The 18501-nt window shown below is 42.0% G+C and overlaps 1 protein-coding gene across 6 annotated transcripts in view; it reads right to left on the bottom strand.

The window, feature by feature from the left end:
* PRKD3 (protein kinase D3) overlaps positions 1-15371 on the bottom strand; it is a 42300-nt gene extending 26929 nt beyond the window's left edge. The window contains exons 1-3 of one of the 6 annotated variants that reach the window (XM_040059315.2): positions 15139-15371; positions 10365-11391; positions 673-811 (exon numbers count right to left, since the gene is read on the bottom strand). In XM_040059315.2, the coding sequence (XP_039915249.1) occupies positions 673-811; positions 10365-10655 (430 nt within the window). In that variant the 5' untranslated portion in view covers positions 10656-11391; positions 15139-15371. Of the gene's footprint in view, positions 1-672; positions 812-10364; positions 11392-13578; positions 13678-14050; positions 14144-14528; positions 14549-14964; positions 14985-15138 lie in introns of those variants that run through there. The other 5 variants (XM_040059318.2, XM_058419911.1, XM_058419912.1 and 2 more) reach the window with 5 other exon arrangements.
* Positions 15372-18501: the final 3130 nt, after the last annotated feature.

Here is an 18501-nt window from a genome sequence, read left to right as displayed (position 1 = left end):
CAATACTAATCCAGCTTTTATTTGTAGTTTAACTACAGCTGACTTTTGATTGAATTTGACCAAGTATTGATCAAACATATACAACAACAATCCAGGCTGGGGTTATTTTGTCCTCGTTATTGGTTAATAACCCCCACTCTAAGGACTACATTGTTTAAAGAAACCGTTTTTGAGAAGTACAATAACCCATAAGAGTCTGCTTTTATAGGTAGGATTCAGCAACAACATTTATGTAAGTCTTATGGCAGCATAAGCCACCAATAGCAAAAGGTACAGAACAAAAAGACAGATATAAGCAAAAGAAAATCCACAACAGTTGGAAGAACAAATTCTGAATCCTGCCTGCATTTCACATTGTGCCGATTTAGCACAACCTTAAACAATTATAAAAATTAAAAACTGATATTATTATACTTATAAATGCCCATTTGTAAAATTCAGATTCATTTATAATGATAAACCTGAAGAAGATTAAAACAGAACAATGGAAAAAATTACAAAACTGAGTACTGAAGCATCAGTGACACTTGGACTTTCTTGGAAAGCTCTGCCCCAAAATATGTGAGACTTAAGTGAAAAAGCTCAAGGCAGACACGAAAATAATGCACCATGAAGTCCAATTTTTTTAATCTACCGAATAAAGAGTTGTTCCACTGTTAAAATAATACCTACCAGAGAGTACAACCTCAACAAGATCTCCCTCATGTATCTCTTCTGCTGATGTAATTCGTTGCAAAATATTATCTGAGTTCAGGTCATGGCGGAACAGGAGAATTTTGTCATACATGCCGAAGAAACCACACTCTGGGAACTGCAACAGAAATCAAACTCTAAATGAATACATGCTCTTTGATAATTCTATACATCAATGTTTTCAATAACAGCTATAGAACTCAAGAGTTGTAAATGTTGCATGGTAACAAAATTTTCCTGCTTATTTTTGAGGAAACAAAGCATTTTCTGAAATTTTTAAATTTTATTTTTAACCTGAAATAAGTAAGTGTTAAGGTTTTTGTTTCTTTGGGTTTTTAATCTCTCGGACCTGCATGATCAGTCTGGCAAGTAAAAGCCAATGCATGCCTTTAACTTGGATAGCACCGCCTATAACCTTTATTTCACAGGTATTCTGGTCAGGCAGGTACTCAGCTCGAGACACTCCAGCAGCAGCTGCCACACACTTTTTGAGAAGCAAGCCAGTTAAGAGGCTCCTTGCCATTGTTCTGCAGCAGTTTAGATCTACAGATATGAGAAATCCTGAGTAACACTCTCCGAAGGATGCTGCTTCAGCCAGCAAGTTGGACTCTACGACCTCCAGTGATCCCTTCCAACATTACCTATTTTCTGTGATTCTGTGAAAAGGAAAACTCAAATCCCCACAAGGACAGAATAAAAAATCCACACAGGAAACAGATACACCAAATAACATGCCACTTTTCTATGACATGCCAATGAAAAAAAAGCTTTCCCATTCTGTATTTTCCCTACTCTTCAAAATTTCAAGTATGAGTAAAACTTCTTAAAATGAAAAGCTTAAAAGTAAACAGTTCATGGGGAAGAATCAGGAACAGACCCTGAAGAGGAATGAGCAGCACTCAAGCAGCTCCTTTGATCTTTTGGTTAAAACCAGAATTCAAACTTGAGGTGGGAACACACACGCAGAACAAAATGGGAAAAATGGGGGAAAAAATATGGAAAAGCTCAGAAGAAACTTTTAATTAATGAGGTAACAAGTCAGTAATTTATGTTACACAGTCAATAGGTATCTAAACTGCACAAAGCTTATAGTATATTAATTGTTCTTAACTAAAATCAGAGATTTGTTCCTTCATCAAATCAAAAACATAATGAAGGTATCATATCCATCGTGCCCATTGTTTTCACACTTTCCTCCCATTCAGAAAAAAAAATAATGTTCTCTTTACATCAGCAATTTTATCTGAAATATCAAGTTGGTCTTCTCTGTTTGATGTATAAACACTGCATAATTACATGACACATAACGCTGTGTTCATGCTCCAGAAAGCATGCTATTTACCCTGGACAGTCACTAAGAAAGGCAGAATTTGTACAATTTAACCCTCTCAAAAGCAAAAGACAGAGCTGACAAATTTATACTGATGCATCGGTATTTAGCACACAGCAATAAGAAACTGATTTACTGGGCCAATGCCAAAGCAGCTGGCTGCTTCCTCTGTCTCTCAACTCACTCTCGGGTTTCCTACATAAAATAGCAAACATTCAAAAATATTCTGAAAATCACATTTTTCCAACTGCCCAAAGATCATTTGTAATAGGAAAGAAAATATAAAGCTTAAGAATCAACTGTGCTGCCCAAATACGTGTCTCAGTATCTCTGCAAGTACGCACAGGACTTGATTTTATATTCAGAACACACAAAAATAAAGCAACTAGTAATTCTTCCAAGGGAACTGACGTTTCCTCATACCTGAAACCATGTCATAAACTTACTTTAAGCTCTAACCCAAAATCCCACTGTGCCTTAATTGACAAGAAAGCAAGATATATTTACATTATTAAAATAAGTGCTGTGAGGTTTTATTCCTTGATACACAGTTAACTTCTGTTAATTACATTATACTGTTGAAGAACTTAATTATATCAGAAGGGATATAAAATCAACATTACAACAGTATATATCTGCCTGCAGATACACTTGACACTTTTTAATAACACAAATATTAATTTCAGCTTCCAGGAGGGATAACTCATGACTCAGGGAATCATGTGAACTATTGCCTCTTCGTATTAAGTCCACAGAACCACCTATGAACCACAGATTTTAAGGAAGCCTCTAAGATATTTCACCTCTAAGGTGAAAACCTCTAAGGTTTGAGTCTCCTTTTGATAAAGATACGTCTTTCTCTTTTATATTTTTTTACTCTTTAAGACTATAACCCTGTCATGCAGCTGGCAGAATATCCCTACACATGTAACCAGAGGTCACATAATCACCTGCCAAGCAGCACTTATCTTAATTGCTATGACAAAATATGCTCTGCCTATGCACCATTTATCCATTCTCATGTACAAATCTTGGATTTATTAAAGTGTTTTAAACGTACTACATTAATTTTCATTACTAAAAAGCATTAGCTGACAAAATAAAGTTACAGATGAACTCTCAAGTGCTCTTTGTGACAGCAAGTGTAATCATTAAAAATGAGATATTACATCCCTTAGAAAGCAGCATCAACATTAACCCAAATAACATTATAATACCTATAATAAAGATTTTGGTTTTCAAATAAATTCCAGACAAAGGCAAAATTAACTTATATGGAGTAGAAATATTGTGAAAAAAGCAAAATTATATGTTACAGATTGTTAGAGCTGTAGCAATCCAACAATCAACACCTTCATTTGATTCTCCATTAATTATACTGACCTTCTAAGCTATGCGTCATGAATGCTTCTCATATTGTCATGATATGATTTACTGCCCTGTTCTTCCAAAACAAACATACATGCACATAAAAGAAGTGACTGTGAAAGACTGTTTGGTTTTGTAACTCTAACATTCAACCTCCTTAAAATGTATTCCTTCTGTTTACAAACTTGAGCTTTATCGGTGACTTCTAGACTAAGAATCACAAGAGCACAACTAACAAAGGAATAATCTCTACTAGTATGGACTACAAGAATCCTCTCACTGAACACAGACTCTGTATACAGTTTCTGTACTACATGACAAGACTGCACAAGGACATATTTTTCCAGACATTGTGCATGCCTGATCTCCATTTCTGAAATAGGAATTCCAAAAGCTAAAAGGATGAGACGAAGATAGCCTGTTCATTGGTATGGAGAGCTTCAGTTGCTAGGACATTTTCCTGAATCCATAAGAGGGACAGGCAGTAGCTGAGGAACGTCACAGTAGCTCTTTACCTGTCCTGCCTGTCGGGCACTTGTCTGCACATCCACAAAGCAGTACAGAGGAAAAAGGCAGGTGGGGGAAACCCACCAGCACCCTGCCCTGATCCTCACAGGCCCTTCTCAGGAGCCACCAGGCCACCAAAGGCCCATCTCCATAAGCCAGGGGAGCACAGAGAAAGAAGAGCAGGCAGGAACCCATCCCTTAGAAAGCAGCATCAACATTAACCCAAACTAAGAACTCCAGGGAAAAGATACCCTGGCCTTCACAGGACATCCTTAGACCCAGTTTCCACACATACACTGATCAGATAAGTCAACACTACAACACTTTTTGGCCTGAGAGGGGTTGCAGTCCAATGGCATGGTACAGATTATAAAATGCTGGGAAATTAGGATTGTACAATACCTACAGAATGTTTACAGAGGAAACAAAGGCAAGGAAAGAGGTGATTCAGGGGGGAATAAACGTGGGAAAAAAACTGAGAGATAAGAAGATAAAAGAAGGAGGTCACCTGTAAACAGGGATTGGTCAGAACAATTGTCTGATCATGCCCTGTGCATCATCAGCACCACCCATCCTCTATTCTCATTAAATTCAATTTCTAGCTATTTTCCTGAATGATTTTCCCTCACTCGCCCGTGTGTGTACGGGTGGGGTCTGACTGCCAACAATCAGAGCAAGAGGACCCTGTAATGTCTGTGACTGGAAAGGTCAGAGCAAGTGAAATCAAGAGCTTGAATATCCAGCAACTGGAAAGACCAAGATCCCACATCTGCTAGTGGGCAGAGAGTGCTTGAAGTCAGCTGCTGGAGACACCCACTTTCTTTTGTTGCTTTTTGTTTTTCTGGTGGGTGAGTAGGTATGTGTCTGTACAGTTTTTTCCCCACACCAGACCTCCATCCTGAACCACCAGAGACTGATACAGCACAGGACCGCTGGTGCTGTTTGTGTTCATGTGAGTGCTCACAGACAGACACACTGTTGATCTGTTTGGATCTGTGCGTATACACCTAAGTGCTGCCCACCTGTATCCAAATGCTAGTGCCTATCAGGTATATGTGGTCAGTCTTGCTGTCTCTGGCTGCACACAGGGACAGAGCTGCAGCAGCCTCCAAATTCCATCATACCTAACAAAATTTTTCAAGTCAGATGAACTAATCCTCATCTTTCCTTGCACACTTCCCCCTGACCCTCACCAAAAAAAATCCTCCCAGTTACAAAAGAACAGGCACTACCGGGAAGATGCTTGCCTCCCAAGTCCTTTCCACGCACTCTGGCTCAGATTCCTCTCGTCTGCCCCCACTCCAGCCCTGTGCACCCAAGGCATGGAAGCACTGGCCAGCTGCCCTCCCCACGGCCGGCTCTGATGAGCTGCAGGTGGCCCAGCACAGCCCTGTCTAAGGCACTTGGCCGGGCCTCGATGCAGGGAGCGATCAGCTCCGAGCAAGCAGCTTGGCTCCTTACAGGCGTGCGGCGCCCGGCTCTCTCTTCCGCTCCCCAGTCCATTCGGGAATACAGCATTCCTTGCTAGCACCTTGGCCAGAAGGCTGTGCGCAGACTGCTGGCCAAGAATAACCTCATCGATTAACAGGGGCTCTATTTCAAGTGGTATCTTTTAACAGAATTTTTACGCAAAGCTTAAACTATGTTCAATAGTTGAACTATGTTCAAGTTGTACACTACCAAATTCTTCGCTCTTGTACTCTTGCAGCAAAGTACAGCTTTTATAGCTTTCCTTACGCTCAGTTACATGAAGCCGTTAAGGAAGAACATTATCCAGTTCCTTTGAAGTGTTAAGAGCTCATAATGTAAACTTGAAAACAAAACTCAAAGCAGAACTTTTTAATGCCTGCTTTATCTTACGGGATTATACAGCTATTACTTTCCTGCATAAAAGCCTAATGTATCTTCACAGTTACTCAGAACACATAAATTGCTAATCTCAGTATTACCAAGTTTCCTAAAAGCAAAAACATGACTGTTCCCAGTCTTAATAGTTCCAAAAGAGCATCTAGTGACAGGAAATCACTTGTGGGAAGTCTACGTATGCACTAGACTGTGCCAAAATTAATCTCTGGTACACCAATAACATCAACTTATATCAAGAATATACGTAATTCTTAATACTTGAGTGGTACTAGCACAAATAACACAACTAGTGCATTACTGCAGCTACACTGAGGAAAAATCATTGGTGCCATCTAGCATGATCATACTGTAAATATTACAGCATATCTAGCTTTAATTGAGAGTGCATTACATCGTCTTTTTTTTATCCAGAACTCAACCAACATACAGCAGTCAGTATTGCTGAGCAAAACACAACTGAGGCTTCTTTCTATCTTGGCAGTAACTGAAAAATCCCTTTACTTCAAGTTCCAGGAGTTACTTTACAAAATTCTGGATCAGTTGCCAAAAATTCACACTAGGGAAAAGTGTAGGCGGATATTGTTTCAAGGTCCAATATCTCATGACCCGTCATAACTCAAAACAAATGCTTCAAACCACTGAAAGTTAATTCCAAAATCTAATGGTCCAAAACACCACTGGAAAGTTTCTTCGTTCCCTGAAGTCATCCATTCTGTTCTCCTGCATCCCTACCCAGCTATTCACTCCCACTCTTTAGAATCATGTGCCAAATCACATTATCACACAGACAACTAGCTTTAAACATGTTGCAGGAGATCTTCCCGTCACCAGATGCCTCGGTACAGACATACTTGGACTACTGCTTGGCTAGGTTTTCCAGCATACAAACCTGTTACCGTGCTGGAAATGCTGATCTGCCCCCATGTAACACCTCTGTACCCCCAGTAATTACCCAGCTCCCTCCCTCTCACAAGCACGTTTGCTTCTCATGCCTCAACTCTTGCTAAGTCTCTGCATTACTGAGCCCACATGGAGAAAACAGTTGACAAGTCAAGAAGGCAGAGCAGTAGGAGGAAATAGATTTGAGCACATCTGAACAGAAGAGATGATTTGCATTAATTTTAGAGCCTTTCAAAAACAAACACCATGAACTATTACGAGCTTAACCTGGAGAAAAACCCAGAACACTGGTTGCAGTATTGTTATTTATTACACTCAAGGTGTTACTGAAAGAGTTATAGGGATCCATTTGTAACATGGATGGATCCTTGTAATGCAATGAAAATACAGAAGCCAAATCTAATCAGCAAAACATAAGAAAATATCCCTTTGATTTTGCTAAATGATGCCTTTAGGTGGTTCAGTCAAAAAAAAAAAAACCTAGGCAGGAAGAATACGAAACAGACTTCACGGGTGAAGTATCAGTACTCAATCTAAAAGAATGTAATGGTTAAAGGATCATGAGAATTTCAGAGAGACATTCTAAGGCAGGGGAGCAACTGGTCTGTTTCAGAGCAAAATGTAAGGAAGCCATCAGAGGAAATACATACAGAAAAGGAGAATGCTGAATGTGACTGAAAGTGAAAATGATGAAGGACAGGTCTGTGGACCAAAAAATATAGAGAAGTTGCAAAAACATGAAAAATTCATAAGTTTACTGAAAAAAGTTATGACAAATCTTGCAGGTACTCATACTACACAAGTAATAGTACAAGTAATCAAATGTTTTTCATTTATAGCTCTAACCAGAATAAAATTAGATAAACTAAAATACAGCATTTAGAACATTCTGTCCAACCTAATTCTCAGTTTGCAGGCAGTGGAACATCACCACATGCGAGTTTCTAGTTCTAAGTCAGTAATCCCTTTATTGTACTTCACATGAGGAATGAAGAAACAGTATTCCAACACAGAACAGGATTAAGAACTTGCCTCTGTAATATCTGATCATTGTGCAAGGATACACACTGTCTACCTGCTACAAGTTTTTCTGCTTCTAAACACTGTCCCTCTGTTCCAGCAGCCATGTGTGTCCACCTTAGGTTCCTCTCCAGACTGCCCCTGAGAACTGTATGTCTGACACTTTAATACACAGCAACCCAGATAAGGGATGAACAGAGAAGAAAGTGAATGTACTGGAGACCATAAGCAAGAATTTTTTTGAAGCATCTCTATAAAGCCTAAAGCTTGGATTTTCTGAGGACTTCCATTAACCATTCCAGTAAACAACAACCCTAACACAGTGCCTCCCAAACTTTAAACTTGAAAAAAATTGAAGAAAAGCACTTAAAAAGGAGAAAACATCTCCTGATGTTTTGAACATCTGTAACAGAGCTAAGAGACACACCAAATATTTGCATTACTCATCTCACTCTCCTTGCAGACACATGCCTCTTCAGTTTCAGTTCTGCTGATGCTGCTTCTAATTACCCTTCTGCAAAACCTTCTGAACAAGCTACACTGAACACCAGTGTCTGAAGCAGGAAACACAGAAAAGCAGAGTCCTAACCAACATTTTTAATACTGCAGTTGTAGCCCCAAATACAGTTAAGCAGGTGGTTCAGGCTCCCAAGTAAGTGAAGAAGGACTCCTCTATGTAGAGGAATACAAGAAGGAAGGAAATGTCCATTTAACTCTAGTAAAGATAACACCGAAGAAAGAAGAAAAGCTATCATTACTCCAAGTAAAAGAAAAGGTATTTCTCCTTATTCATTAAAGAAATGAGACAGCAAGTAGATGCTGTTAGTACTATCACAACAACAAACCACACAGTACCCTGCAGTCAAGACAAGGCAGTTTAAGCAGGCTGTGGAATACCAGAGGAAAGGGGAGTTTTAACACTGTTGAATCTCAACAGCATACCCAGCAGCTTCAAAGCTTTTAACTGGAAAAAAACAGCAACCATTTGCATGACTACCGACCAGAATGCAGTTCACAATTTTCACATTAGGTATATACTAATTTCACATTAGGTATATACTAATCCAAGAACATTTAACAGTCTTGCAACAGTCACCAGATCAAAGAGAAAAAAAATTCAAGGCAGGACATATTCAAATACTCAAATAAAGAGTACAGGGAGAATATTGCCACTCGTGCACTAGCTGCAAAACAACTTAAGAAAGATGAATCCACCACACACGAGGTTGTTTCATGATCAGTTTGCTGCCAGCAACATTTTCACTGAGCAGTCACTTTCTAGTAGCATCAGCTGAAGGAGAGCAGAAACTGCGGCGAAGCCAGACAAAAAGGAAAACTGCTCATGAAATCCTCATCAGTTTTGCAGTAGATAAGGTTTAGCTTGTAAGAAGTTTGAACTATAACAAGACCTCAAGTTAAACTTTTAGCTGAGCCTGCTAAAAAACAGAAAGGAAAAAAGAAAAATAAGTGTGAGTGTACTTGTTTTCATCTTTCTTCAAGACAGAAGACAGGAAATATGCAGATGTAAAGAGAAGGAGCTGATATAGAAAGAAAAAGCAGCCCCTAAGATGGCTGCATAAAGGTACACCTAACATGCACGGTACATGAAAAAAAAGTTGACTCAAATAACTCGTCTCTTCAGAAAGAGATAGACATGCTGAATTATATTCTGGAAGTTATTATGAAATTGGCTTGTTTGAAAACTAGTTTGTAAAAATATGAAAGACGCAGTAAGTTATGAGATGGGGAAAAAAGACACACAAGCATATCCAAATACAATATAATGTACTTATGATTTTTCAGGCTATTAGGTGGAAAGGAATTATATAATAAAACTAACCAACAACAAATATTGTAATTATCACAACAATGGAGATAATTCCCTGACCTTGATGAAAAATAGCAATTATTTCTTATTTTATGAAATACTGTTAACTTCTTTTCAGGCTGCTTCCTGCGATCTAGCCTTCTTACCCTAAAGATAAAATCTGGATGCAAAGCCAGCATGATCAGTGTTCCTTCCTAGAGAGACAGAATTTCCAATAGGGTAGCCAAGACAGAACAGAAAAGTGTGCTAAGATTCCTTTATTTCTCAGTCAACCCTCTCCTAACAGAAATTATACGGATATGTAAGAGTAACACATGTATTCAGTATACAGAAAAACAATGCTAGGACATTATTAGCTGTTTGGTGGGAGCTTTAATTATTAACTAGAAACAAAAAGAACAGCTAGTATCAAGTCTGTGGCCCTGCTACGCATGTCCATAGCCACAATTGGTACTGCCACTGTGGCTGGCTATACAGATCCAAGAACGTTCCTCAACAATAGTAAGCATAAGCCAGTAAAAACCTAAGGTATCCATGACAATTGCTGAAAGGAAAAAACTGTCCATATTGTGAAAAGTCATTCTCGTAGAAAATTTAGAACTACATCTTCTTTTACTAGATTTCACAAGTAAGAAAGTAAGAGGAGGGTTTACTCTTTTTGAATTAAAAGTTTCTCCCTTGAGACTTACCCAAATTTCTTTCTGCATAATTGCAAATACATAACATAGATCTTTGTCACCATACCAAACTCTTGGCATATCTCAGCTGCTATTCACTAAACAGCCTGTTAGCAAATAGCCTGTTAGCAAACAACTGCTGTCATCAGCAGAACATGGCAGCATTATACCATACCTTCTGGTAAACTATTGAGCACACGAGGTCTTTAACAGCAGAGAGGGACAGGTCCTGAGCTTCAATGGTGACAGTCTCTCGAGTGAGACCGATCTGCAGAAGGAAGGAGATCCCATGCATAGAGCCTCGGGAGTTGGTGAGGCTCTGGGTACTGAAACTGCCATTGGAGAGTCGGCTGGAGAGCCCCGACTGGGGACTTGAAGACAAAGATGGGGTCTGTGGTGCAGCAGCATGACACGTAGGTGGGGAAAACTTCTGTAAGGATGGGGGAGAAGAGTCGTTTGCTGACATCTGACTTGCTTTACTCTGCCCAGATCTCCCTAGTAGTCAAACTCTAAGTAAAATACGGTATCAGTTCTTGGTTTGAAACGAAAACAAGGATAATGTAAGTTTCCCTTTCTTAGTTCAGTAAAATGCTCCTGACCAGTAAAATTTAAAGTTCCCTTTCATTTGGTGCAAGTCAAAGAGTAAAATAATTACAGCTGCAAGTTACTTTAAATTAAAGGTTCTCTTTCTGCAGTCACAATCAGCTGATCAAAAGCAGATTGCCTGTCCTTTAGCACCACATCCAGACACAGAGGCTTACATAAAGGCCTCACAGAAACACATCAGCTCTGCTGTTTTATACTTGTCCTTCATTTTTATTAAAAAACAAAAGCTGGAGAAACAGACGGAAATAGATGTTGGTAATTCATTAAAAGTATCCTTGTTCACCTAATCACACAGATCATATCTTAAATGAAGACTCATCTTCATGCAAATAGCCTTTTACAATGAAAAAAAAGTGTATCCTTGAGCAACAACAGAAGTCCACGTATGTGATGAATGTATTCCTCCTTCAGAAAGTCTTCTCTGAATTCACAGGACACGGTGAACTTGAAGATCAATGAATATATCTGATTTCATTTTTATAAAATATTTTAGCTCATAAAATGAAGGAGCAGAATGTCTGAAGACACAATCACATTAAACGTAATCTCTAGCATCACCCAGATAATCTCCAGCATTTTGAAATGTTGTACTCTGCCTGTAGGGGAAAAGACAAAGTTGTTATTTCACATGAAATGCATAAAGTCGCATACCCATGTCATAATCACTCTACTTATACGCAGCAGGATACCAGCTCCTTTTACTCAAATTTGTTACATTATAAGCATTTTGCATTTGTAAGTTAAATTTGACTGCCTTCCCACTGTTTGATTCACAGGAAAAATCAGATCTAGCAATGACCAATATGTTACCACAGCTTCTAATTAACAACAGTTTAGCAGAGCAAAGCACTTAAGAGGAAAACAAGAAAAAAGGCAGGGGGAGGGAGCAGTAGAACACAGCTCTGCTCTGTACATCTATATTGAGAAGCTGGTGGGTAGGGAAGGAAATTCATTAAATGCATAGGAATGTCAAAAAAAGATACAAGATAAAAAACTCAAACTCTATGCGGCAGCATGTACTCAGGGTATCATTTTAATACTGTTACTCAAGAAAACTGAAGAATGACTTGCACAAACTCTAACTATAGGAAGATATGTAGAGCATACAATTGAGCATTGGTCAGTTCCTTTGGAAAAAAAAATGAAATCATTTAATAATGCTCACACATCTGATTAAAAAGGCAAGTCTGCTACAACCTTTGGGGAAAAAAAAAAAGGTCAAGAGCATGGGCTTGAGATATTTGTTACAAAATGCTATGCTACCTGATTCAATATTTCAAGCATCTCATGAGCAGATGAAATGTTTGAAAAGAGTAATTTCAAGATACCCCATGCAACTTCTTCCACAGGAAAGTCTTCTACGGATGCAAAAGTGGTCCAGAGACCTAGATACTACATACTGCTAACAGTTTTTATGGCAAATTGATCCATACAGGATACCAAAATCAGTAAGCTCATATATTTTTCCATCTCTTATGTATAAAAAAAAAAAAAAAAAAAAAATCATCTCAGAAAGTGTATTACCCTTGCAATGAAATTTCAGAAGAGAAATGCCATATCTTATTGCACACAGAAATAAGTAGAAAGGACAGCAGAAACTATCCTTCCCAGAAGTAAGGCTGAGAATTGCTAAAACAATCCATTAAATACACTATGCACTCCTGGTATTTACCAGTGTAATAGTACAAAGCCCTATTGTCATTGCATTCTGAAAGGTAGATAAGGTAAGAGAGATACACAAATTGCAGTACTGGAAGGAAAATAAGCTGTTGGTACTGTGATAAAAATTCCTAACAGGGGCTCTGAAAGAGAGATCAAATTGATACTTCTAGATTATCAACATAGATATCTAGAAACTCTTGCCTTCAAATACAGAAGAGTTGTTGGACATTTAGCAAGGACACCTGAAAAGAAACTTCTGCCTTAAAGAACATGCTAAACCCGACACAGATGAAAGCAGTAAACAGGAAGAGTAAGGAGAGCAACAGTAACATTTAAGGACCTTTCTCAAGAAAGCAGCCTCACAATGTCTTCAAGTCTGCTTGAAGATGATTTGTCCTTGTTTTCTACATGCTGCTTTCCTCTCCCGCACCTCTCAGAGATACCAGAGACAGCAAATACGAAGCCTTAGGGGTGGATTTGAATTACAAAAAGCAATGCCTAACCAACATAATAGAGAACAGAAGAGCCTTATGATGTGAAAGAATTAATGAGTCTGCTAGGCAAGTTTAAATTAGACAGTGAAAACACCCTGTGAAAGCTCACCTACAACTGCCTAATTAGAACGCTAATTATATTTATCAAAAGCGCGATGCATTTCCATCGACAAAGCCTTTTGATACCATGTGTATTTGCATACAAGCCTTTGAAGAAGTTTATTTTTGTTACTCGGTAGGAAAGAATAGATCTTTCTAAGAAAGGAATACCATAGAAACCGCTCCCTTTGTATTGAGGATCGAGTTCTACCGAACATCAAATCAAGTAAGTTCATGCCGAAATTGACATCCAGTCTACAATTCTGCATTCTTATTTCAGCAAACAAAACCCTACACCTCAAAAAGCAGAGAGGAACGGGGGCTATGAAGGAGTCCCTCCGCCTCCTTCCCCTGCTGCCCAGCTCGCAGCCTGAGCTCGCCCAGAAGCGCTGTCCCTCCCGATCCTGCTGCCCCCAAACCAAGCGTCCCTCGGGCACCTTCCCCAACACCTGGCCCTTAACTCTCCCCTCCGTCCCGCTGACGCGGACGCCGAGCCCCGCTCCAGGCGGCCGCACTCGCAGCTCTTACCCCCGCAGGGGCCGTTCCCCCCGGGAGGGACGGCAGCTCCCCGCCACGGACGCCGGGCGGGACCCGTCCTGCCTGCCGCGGCTCACGCAGCCCCGTCCGGGCCGGCGCTGGCAGCCGCCCGTCCCTCCCAGGTTTAAATCCCCGCTGCGCGACCCGCCCCCGCCGGCACCATCTCCGGAGATGATGTGGCCTCGGCCCGTCACCCCCACCCCGGGGCGCCCAGGGCGGAGCTGCCGCCGCGGGGCTCTCCCCCAGCGGGGTCCCGCGGGCGCTCCCCCGGGGCACGGCCCGTGCCGGACTCGGCAGCCGCTCCCGCCGCCGCGGCAGGAACTTTTCGAGTCCGCCCCCGCCCTTCCCCGGCGCGGCGGCGGCCCCAACCCCTGTACGCACGCCCACAACCCGCACACCGCGACCCCGCGGCCGCTGCCGCGCACGGCGGCGGCGGCGGCGCCCTCGGTCCCGCCGCGCTCACCTGCGGCCCCGCTGCCCCGGGCCGGAGCGGCCGCTCACGCATCTCCAGCCCCGCGGCTCTCCGCACACACACCAGAGTCGCCCGGCACGGGACGGGGCTGCGCCGCGGGGGCTGCCGGGAGCTGTAGTCCCGCGACCCCGTTCTGCCGCGGGCCGCCCGGCCCGTGCGAACCACGAGCCCCGACGTGCCCCGCGCGGGCGGGGGGCTCAGCGCGCGCGGCAGCGCACGCGCAGGGCTCCCTGAAAGAGTTTCCGTTAGTTTTCCTTGGCCGTGGCGGGCGCTGCCCCGAACCGCTACAGCGGGACGGGACGGGACGGGACGGCCCCGGCCGCGGGGTCCTGCGCTCCGCGCTGCTGCCGCCGCCCCGCCCTCGCCTCTCCAGCCGTGCCAAAGCCCGGGTCCGCGCCGGCGCGCATCCCCGGCTGCGGTGCCAGCGCCGGCCGCGGGTTTGGGCAGCCCCCCGCCCTGCCCGCCGTACCTCGCAGGACCGCGCCTCTTTCCCCCCGCTCCGCCGGGCCGGGGCAGCCACAGCCCGTGTCTCCATCCCCGTTCACCTTGCCGGGACGGGGGTGGCGCAGCCCCGCGGGGATATCCCTGGGCCGGGCAGGCCCTCCATCGCTGCACAGGAAATACTTGACCGAGTGTGTCACAGCATCGCGCTGGTCTTTTCCGTGGCCACGCTGACCTGGACGCTTTCAGCCTCTCCCGCTAGCCCCCCACGGATGTGCGTGCAAGAGCTCAAAAGTTCTACAGGCCCTTTTCACTGTCCGTCTCCTGCTGCGTTTCAGCCCCCCCCTTCTAATATTCTGGTTCACAAAAACCCATTTTCTGCCCCCCGTTAATGATGCCCGTCTTGGCATCAGCAGAAAATCTCTGCCCGCAAGATACTTAGCAGAAACAGTGGGCTGAAGTACCAAATAAAACTGGTGCAAGGCAAAATTGCCTCTAATAACCTCCTTCCAGCCCAAAAGCTCCCCGTTGAGAGACAACCCGTAATCTTCCTTCTTGAATTTGGATTCAATTTCTGTGTACAAGTCTTAAAATAATAACCACAACCATAGGAAGTTGCTGAAGTTTAAGTTACATACCAGACTGAAAACACCTTGAAAAGGCAAACTGTCAAATTCAAAGGCTTCTAATCCTCCACTCAGTGAGGCGCAGATGGAGAAGCAGATTAGTGCCTTGTCACTTATAGCTCTGTTTGTAACGTACGTTTCTCATTTCCTTCATCTTGCACTCCTGAGGCCTGGCCCAAAACCCGCTGAAGCTGAGGGGAGTCCTTCTGCTTTCTTCACCCTGTTTTGCATCAGACCTTTATGCAGTGCAGCTGACAGAGAGTGTAACCAGCTAGCTCTCTGTGCTGACTGGCACCATTTTATTTGATAAATAATTAGCCTGCAGCTTCTTGTCAAAATCTGGAAGTACTTTAAACTAAAAATGTAGCAGTTAATGGTTGATTCTGCTTTTAACTGGTTTTGAATGCCAAAAACCACCCTGGGACTTTTTAATGAAGGCTATTCCATGAATAGAGGATGTTCTTGCCAAAGCTCTGCACCAGATAGCTGAGCAATCTTCGCTTCCTTTTTCCTCTAAAGTGGGACTCCCACACACCACCACTGTAAACACAGAGCTTGGCTCCATAAACATGATTTCTGATGCTTAGCACAGCAAGGAGTCACACTCTACTGTATAAAGTGCAGCAAGCTTCTCATATTTTGAGTAGCAGTCCTAAAAATAGCTGTTTATGCACAACACCAGATGGGTACTAGGTATTACCGCTGTCACTGGGCAATGATTATATTTCTTTGGAAAAAAAGCTCAGCTTTATACCATCCAATAGGGTTGGTGCCATTTCATTTGCTGCCCTAAGCTGTAATAGCTGCTTTTTCATAAATCAGAAGATGGATTAGTAAAATTGATTTATTACACAACACAGAACACAGCATCAGGCAAAATAAACCAAACTGCTGTAAGTACTTCTTTGGTGTTACTTTCTATTAAACAAATATCGCTGAAGCATCCAAACCCTGTTCTGTTTGTAAAGAACTCTGTTGTGAAGATGTGTAAAACACATCTGAAAGCAGCTCTGCATTCAGTATCTGTGTATGGAGCAGCACATCCATCTGTGCACATGCACAGCTGACTCTGTGATTGCAGCATCATGACAGCATTAGCCCTGGCTGCAGTAATTGACAGGGCAAGCATTCTGGTTTGTTATTTTTATGACTACCATAATTAGTGATTTCCTGTGGATTTCATCAATGTTCTTAATTTTTTTTCAGAGCCCACATCATTCCCTCAGATGGTTAGCTTGCTTTCACAGCTCAGCTTTCCCCACTGAAGCCAGCTGTTCTTTACAAATCACTCTCTCATACGTCTACAAGATACCAGAAAATGGGTAACTTCCGTTGTATTTATTTGCTTTTATAAACAAAAAAAAAACCCTGATTTTTTCTGTACAACCACAAGTCTAAAAAAAAAAGACCTGTATTTGGAACCATTTTATAACTCTAAAAATGCATCAAGTCTTTTTCCAGTTATAAAATAATACCCCTATCATTTGGATATTTCATATCTGGAAATGGATACATAATGTATTAATTTCTGTTCACTAATCTAATGTTTTGAGTATTTTCATGTTCAAGGCAATGTCTTGGGAGAGTTTACTGGTGCATTTGCCTGAGAAATTCCATAAGCACATGCTGCCATGATTATTTTTCACTACTTTTGACACTGATGTTGCATAGGCCCTCATTTAGGATCTGCAAGGTCTGCAACAAATGTCTGCAAAAAAGAGGAAGTAATATCCCTATAGACAAAATATAGAAATGCTTTTCCTTTTTTTCTTCTTTTTTTCTGTTCATTGTCTCTTTTCTCTCTCACTCTCTCAACTTAACCTCTCCCATAAGCAAACTGAAAAAAAAAAAAAACGTTAGGAGTTCAGGTTTGGTTTGGATAAAATCCTAAAATGTGGGTATGTCTCTGAATTACCTCATCGTCTTGGTTTGAGCCCTTAGTTGAACTTTGTCCCAAAATCTACCTCCAAAAAAACAGTGAAAACTTAGTATAGACTTAATAAACATAGAATCAAAATTTACCTTGATATAAACATATGTTTTGACATATTTTTTATGAAACAAAATACATATTTGTATTTAAAATCATAGGTAATTGAGTTTTGGAATTCACTTAATACCTCTAGTTTAAGGAATGACTTCACAGATCCTTGCATCTGCTAGATGGGTAGCCTCATTCATATCATATATGTAATTCTACTGTGTTGGCTCCAAAATAAAGTCATATCCTAAATAAGTGTTTAGGGTAAACCTAACACATTTCACACTTTCCACTTATTAAAGCTTTGTCTGAGAAAGCATCAGCCCATGGAAACAGCATCTCTTTAACGTGAATCACCAAGGAGAGTGCTCCCACAGCCTGATGAAGCTGATCCAAACCCCTCAGAGAAGAGCAGTGGATGAGTTAATCGGGATGAGCAGCAGCAGCTCAAGCCCACAAGATGCACATGAGCAGTGGGCACCTGCAGGCTCCTGGGCTCCTCTGTGACCCTCATCCCCACCACCCTTTCCCTCTGGCCAGGAAGAGCTGAGTCTCCAGCAGCCCAGGCTGTGCCCTGGAAATAGAGTATCTGCTGCCTTGCTGCTGTTGGCAAATTAGCCATAGCTCAGGCTCAAAATTATAGAATTGTAGAGTGGCTTGGGTTGCGAGGGACCTTAAAGACCATCTAGTTCCAACCCCCCTGCTGTGGGCACCTTCCTCTAGACTGGGTTGCTCGGAGCCCCATCCAACCTTTTGGATTGGAAATGACCTTTTATGATGTGGATTCAAACCATAGGAAACCACACTTCCTCTGCTCTCCCTGCCACGGACCTGCCAGCGGGAAGAGACAAGCATTGAAACTGTATTTGTAACAGTGGAAGGTGCACGAGTTCCCCTTCTGGAGGAAGGAGAAGCCTCCATCGACTGTCCATCGGGACTTCAGTAGATGGCACTGTCACACCAGCTGTCACTCCCTGGGCACAGGAAGGGACGATGTACAGATCATACTGTCACAGATTGCCTGTGCCTTTCTTCAAATAAACTACCCCTTTTTTCCCCCTCTCTAGATGACATCTGATTACATCTATTTGATTTTTCCGAGTAAAAACCCAACTATTTCAAATGTATATAGTGGAACAGCTGACCACTGAACAGCAATTTGTTGAAACATGTTGTTATGTCCTATGGAGCAGGACTAAACAATGCATTTTTCTTTTATAAATCCCTAGAAGAACGAAATGTCCATCACTTTTGAGGTTTTTTTTTTAAGGCTGCATATTTAAAATAGTTATGTAATTCTGTTTTCAGTTGTGAAGCGTTCTGATTTCTGTTACATGGATTCATGGATTTCCCCCCCCCCCCCCCACCTCAGTCTTTTTTATAGACATAGAACT

This window comes from Hirundo rustica, chromosome 3, assembly GCF_015227805.2.
Source record: "Hirundo rustica isolate bHirRus1 chromosome 3, bHirRus1.pri.v3, whole genome shotgun sequence".
Lineage (NCBI taxonomy): Eukaryota > Metazoa > Chordata > Aves > Passeriformes > Hirundinidae > Hirundo > Hirundo rustica.
Note: the sequence above shows the minus strand (reverse complement) of the source record. Positions and strands in the feature narration are given on the sequence as shown.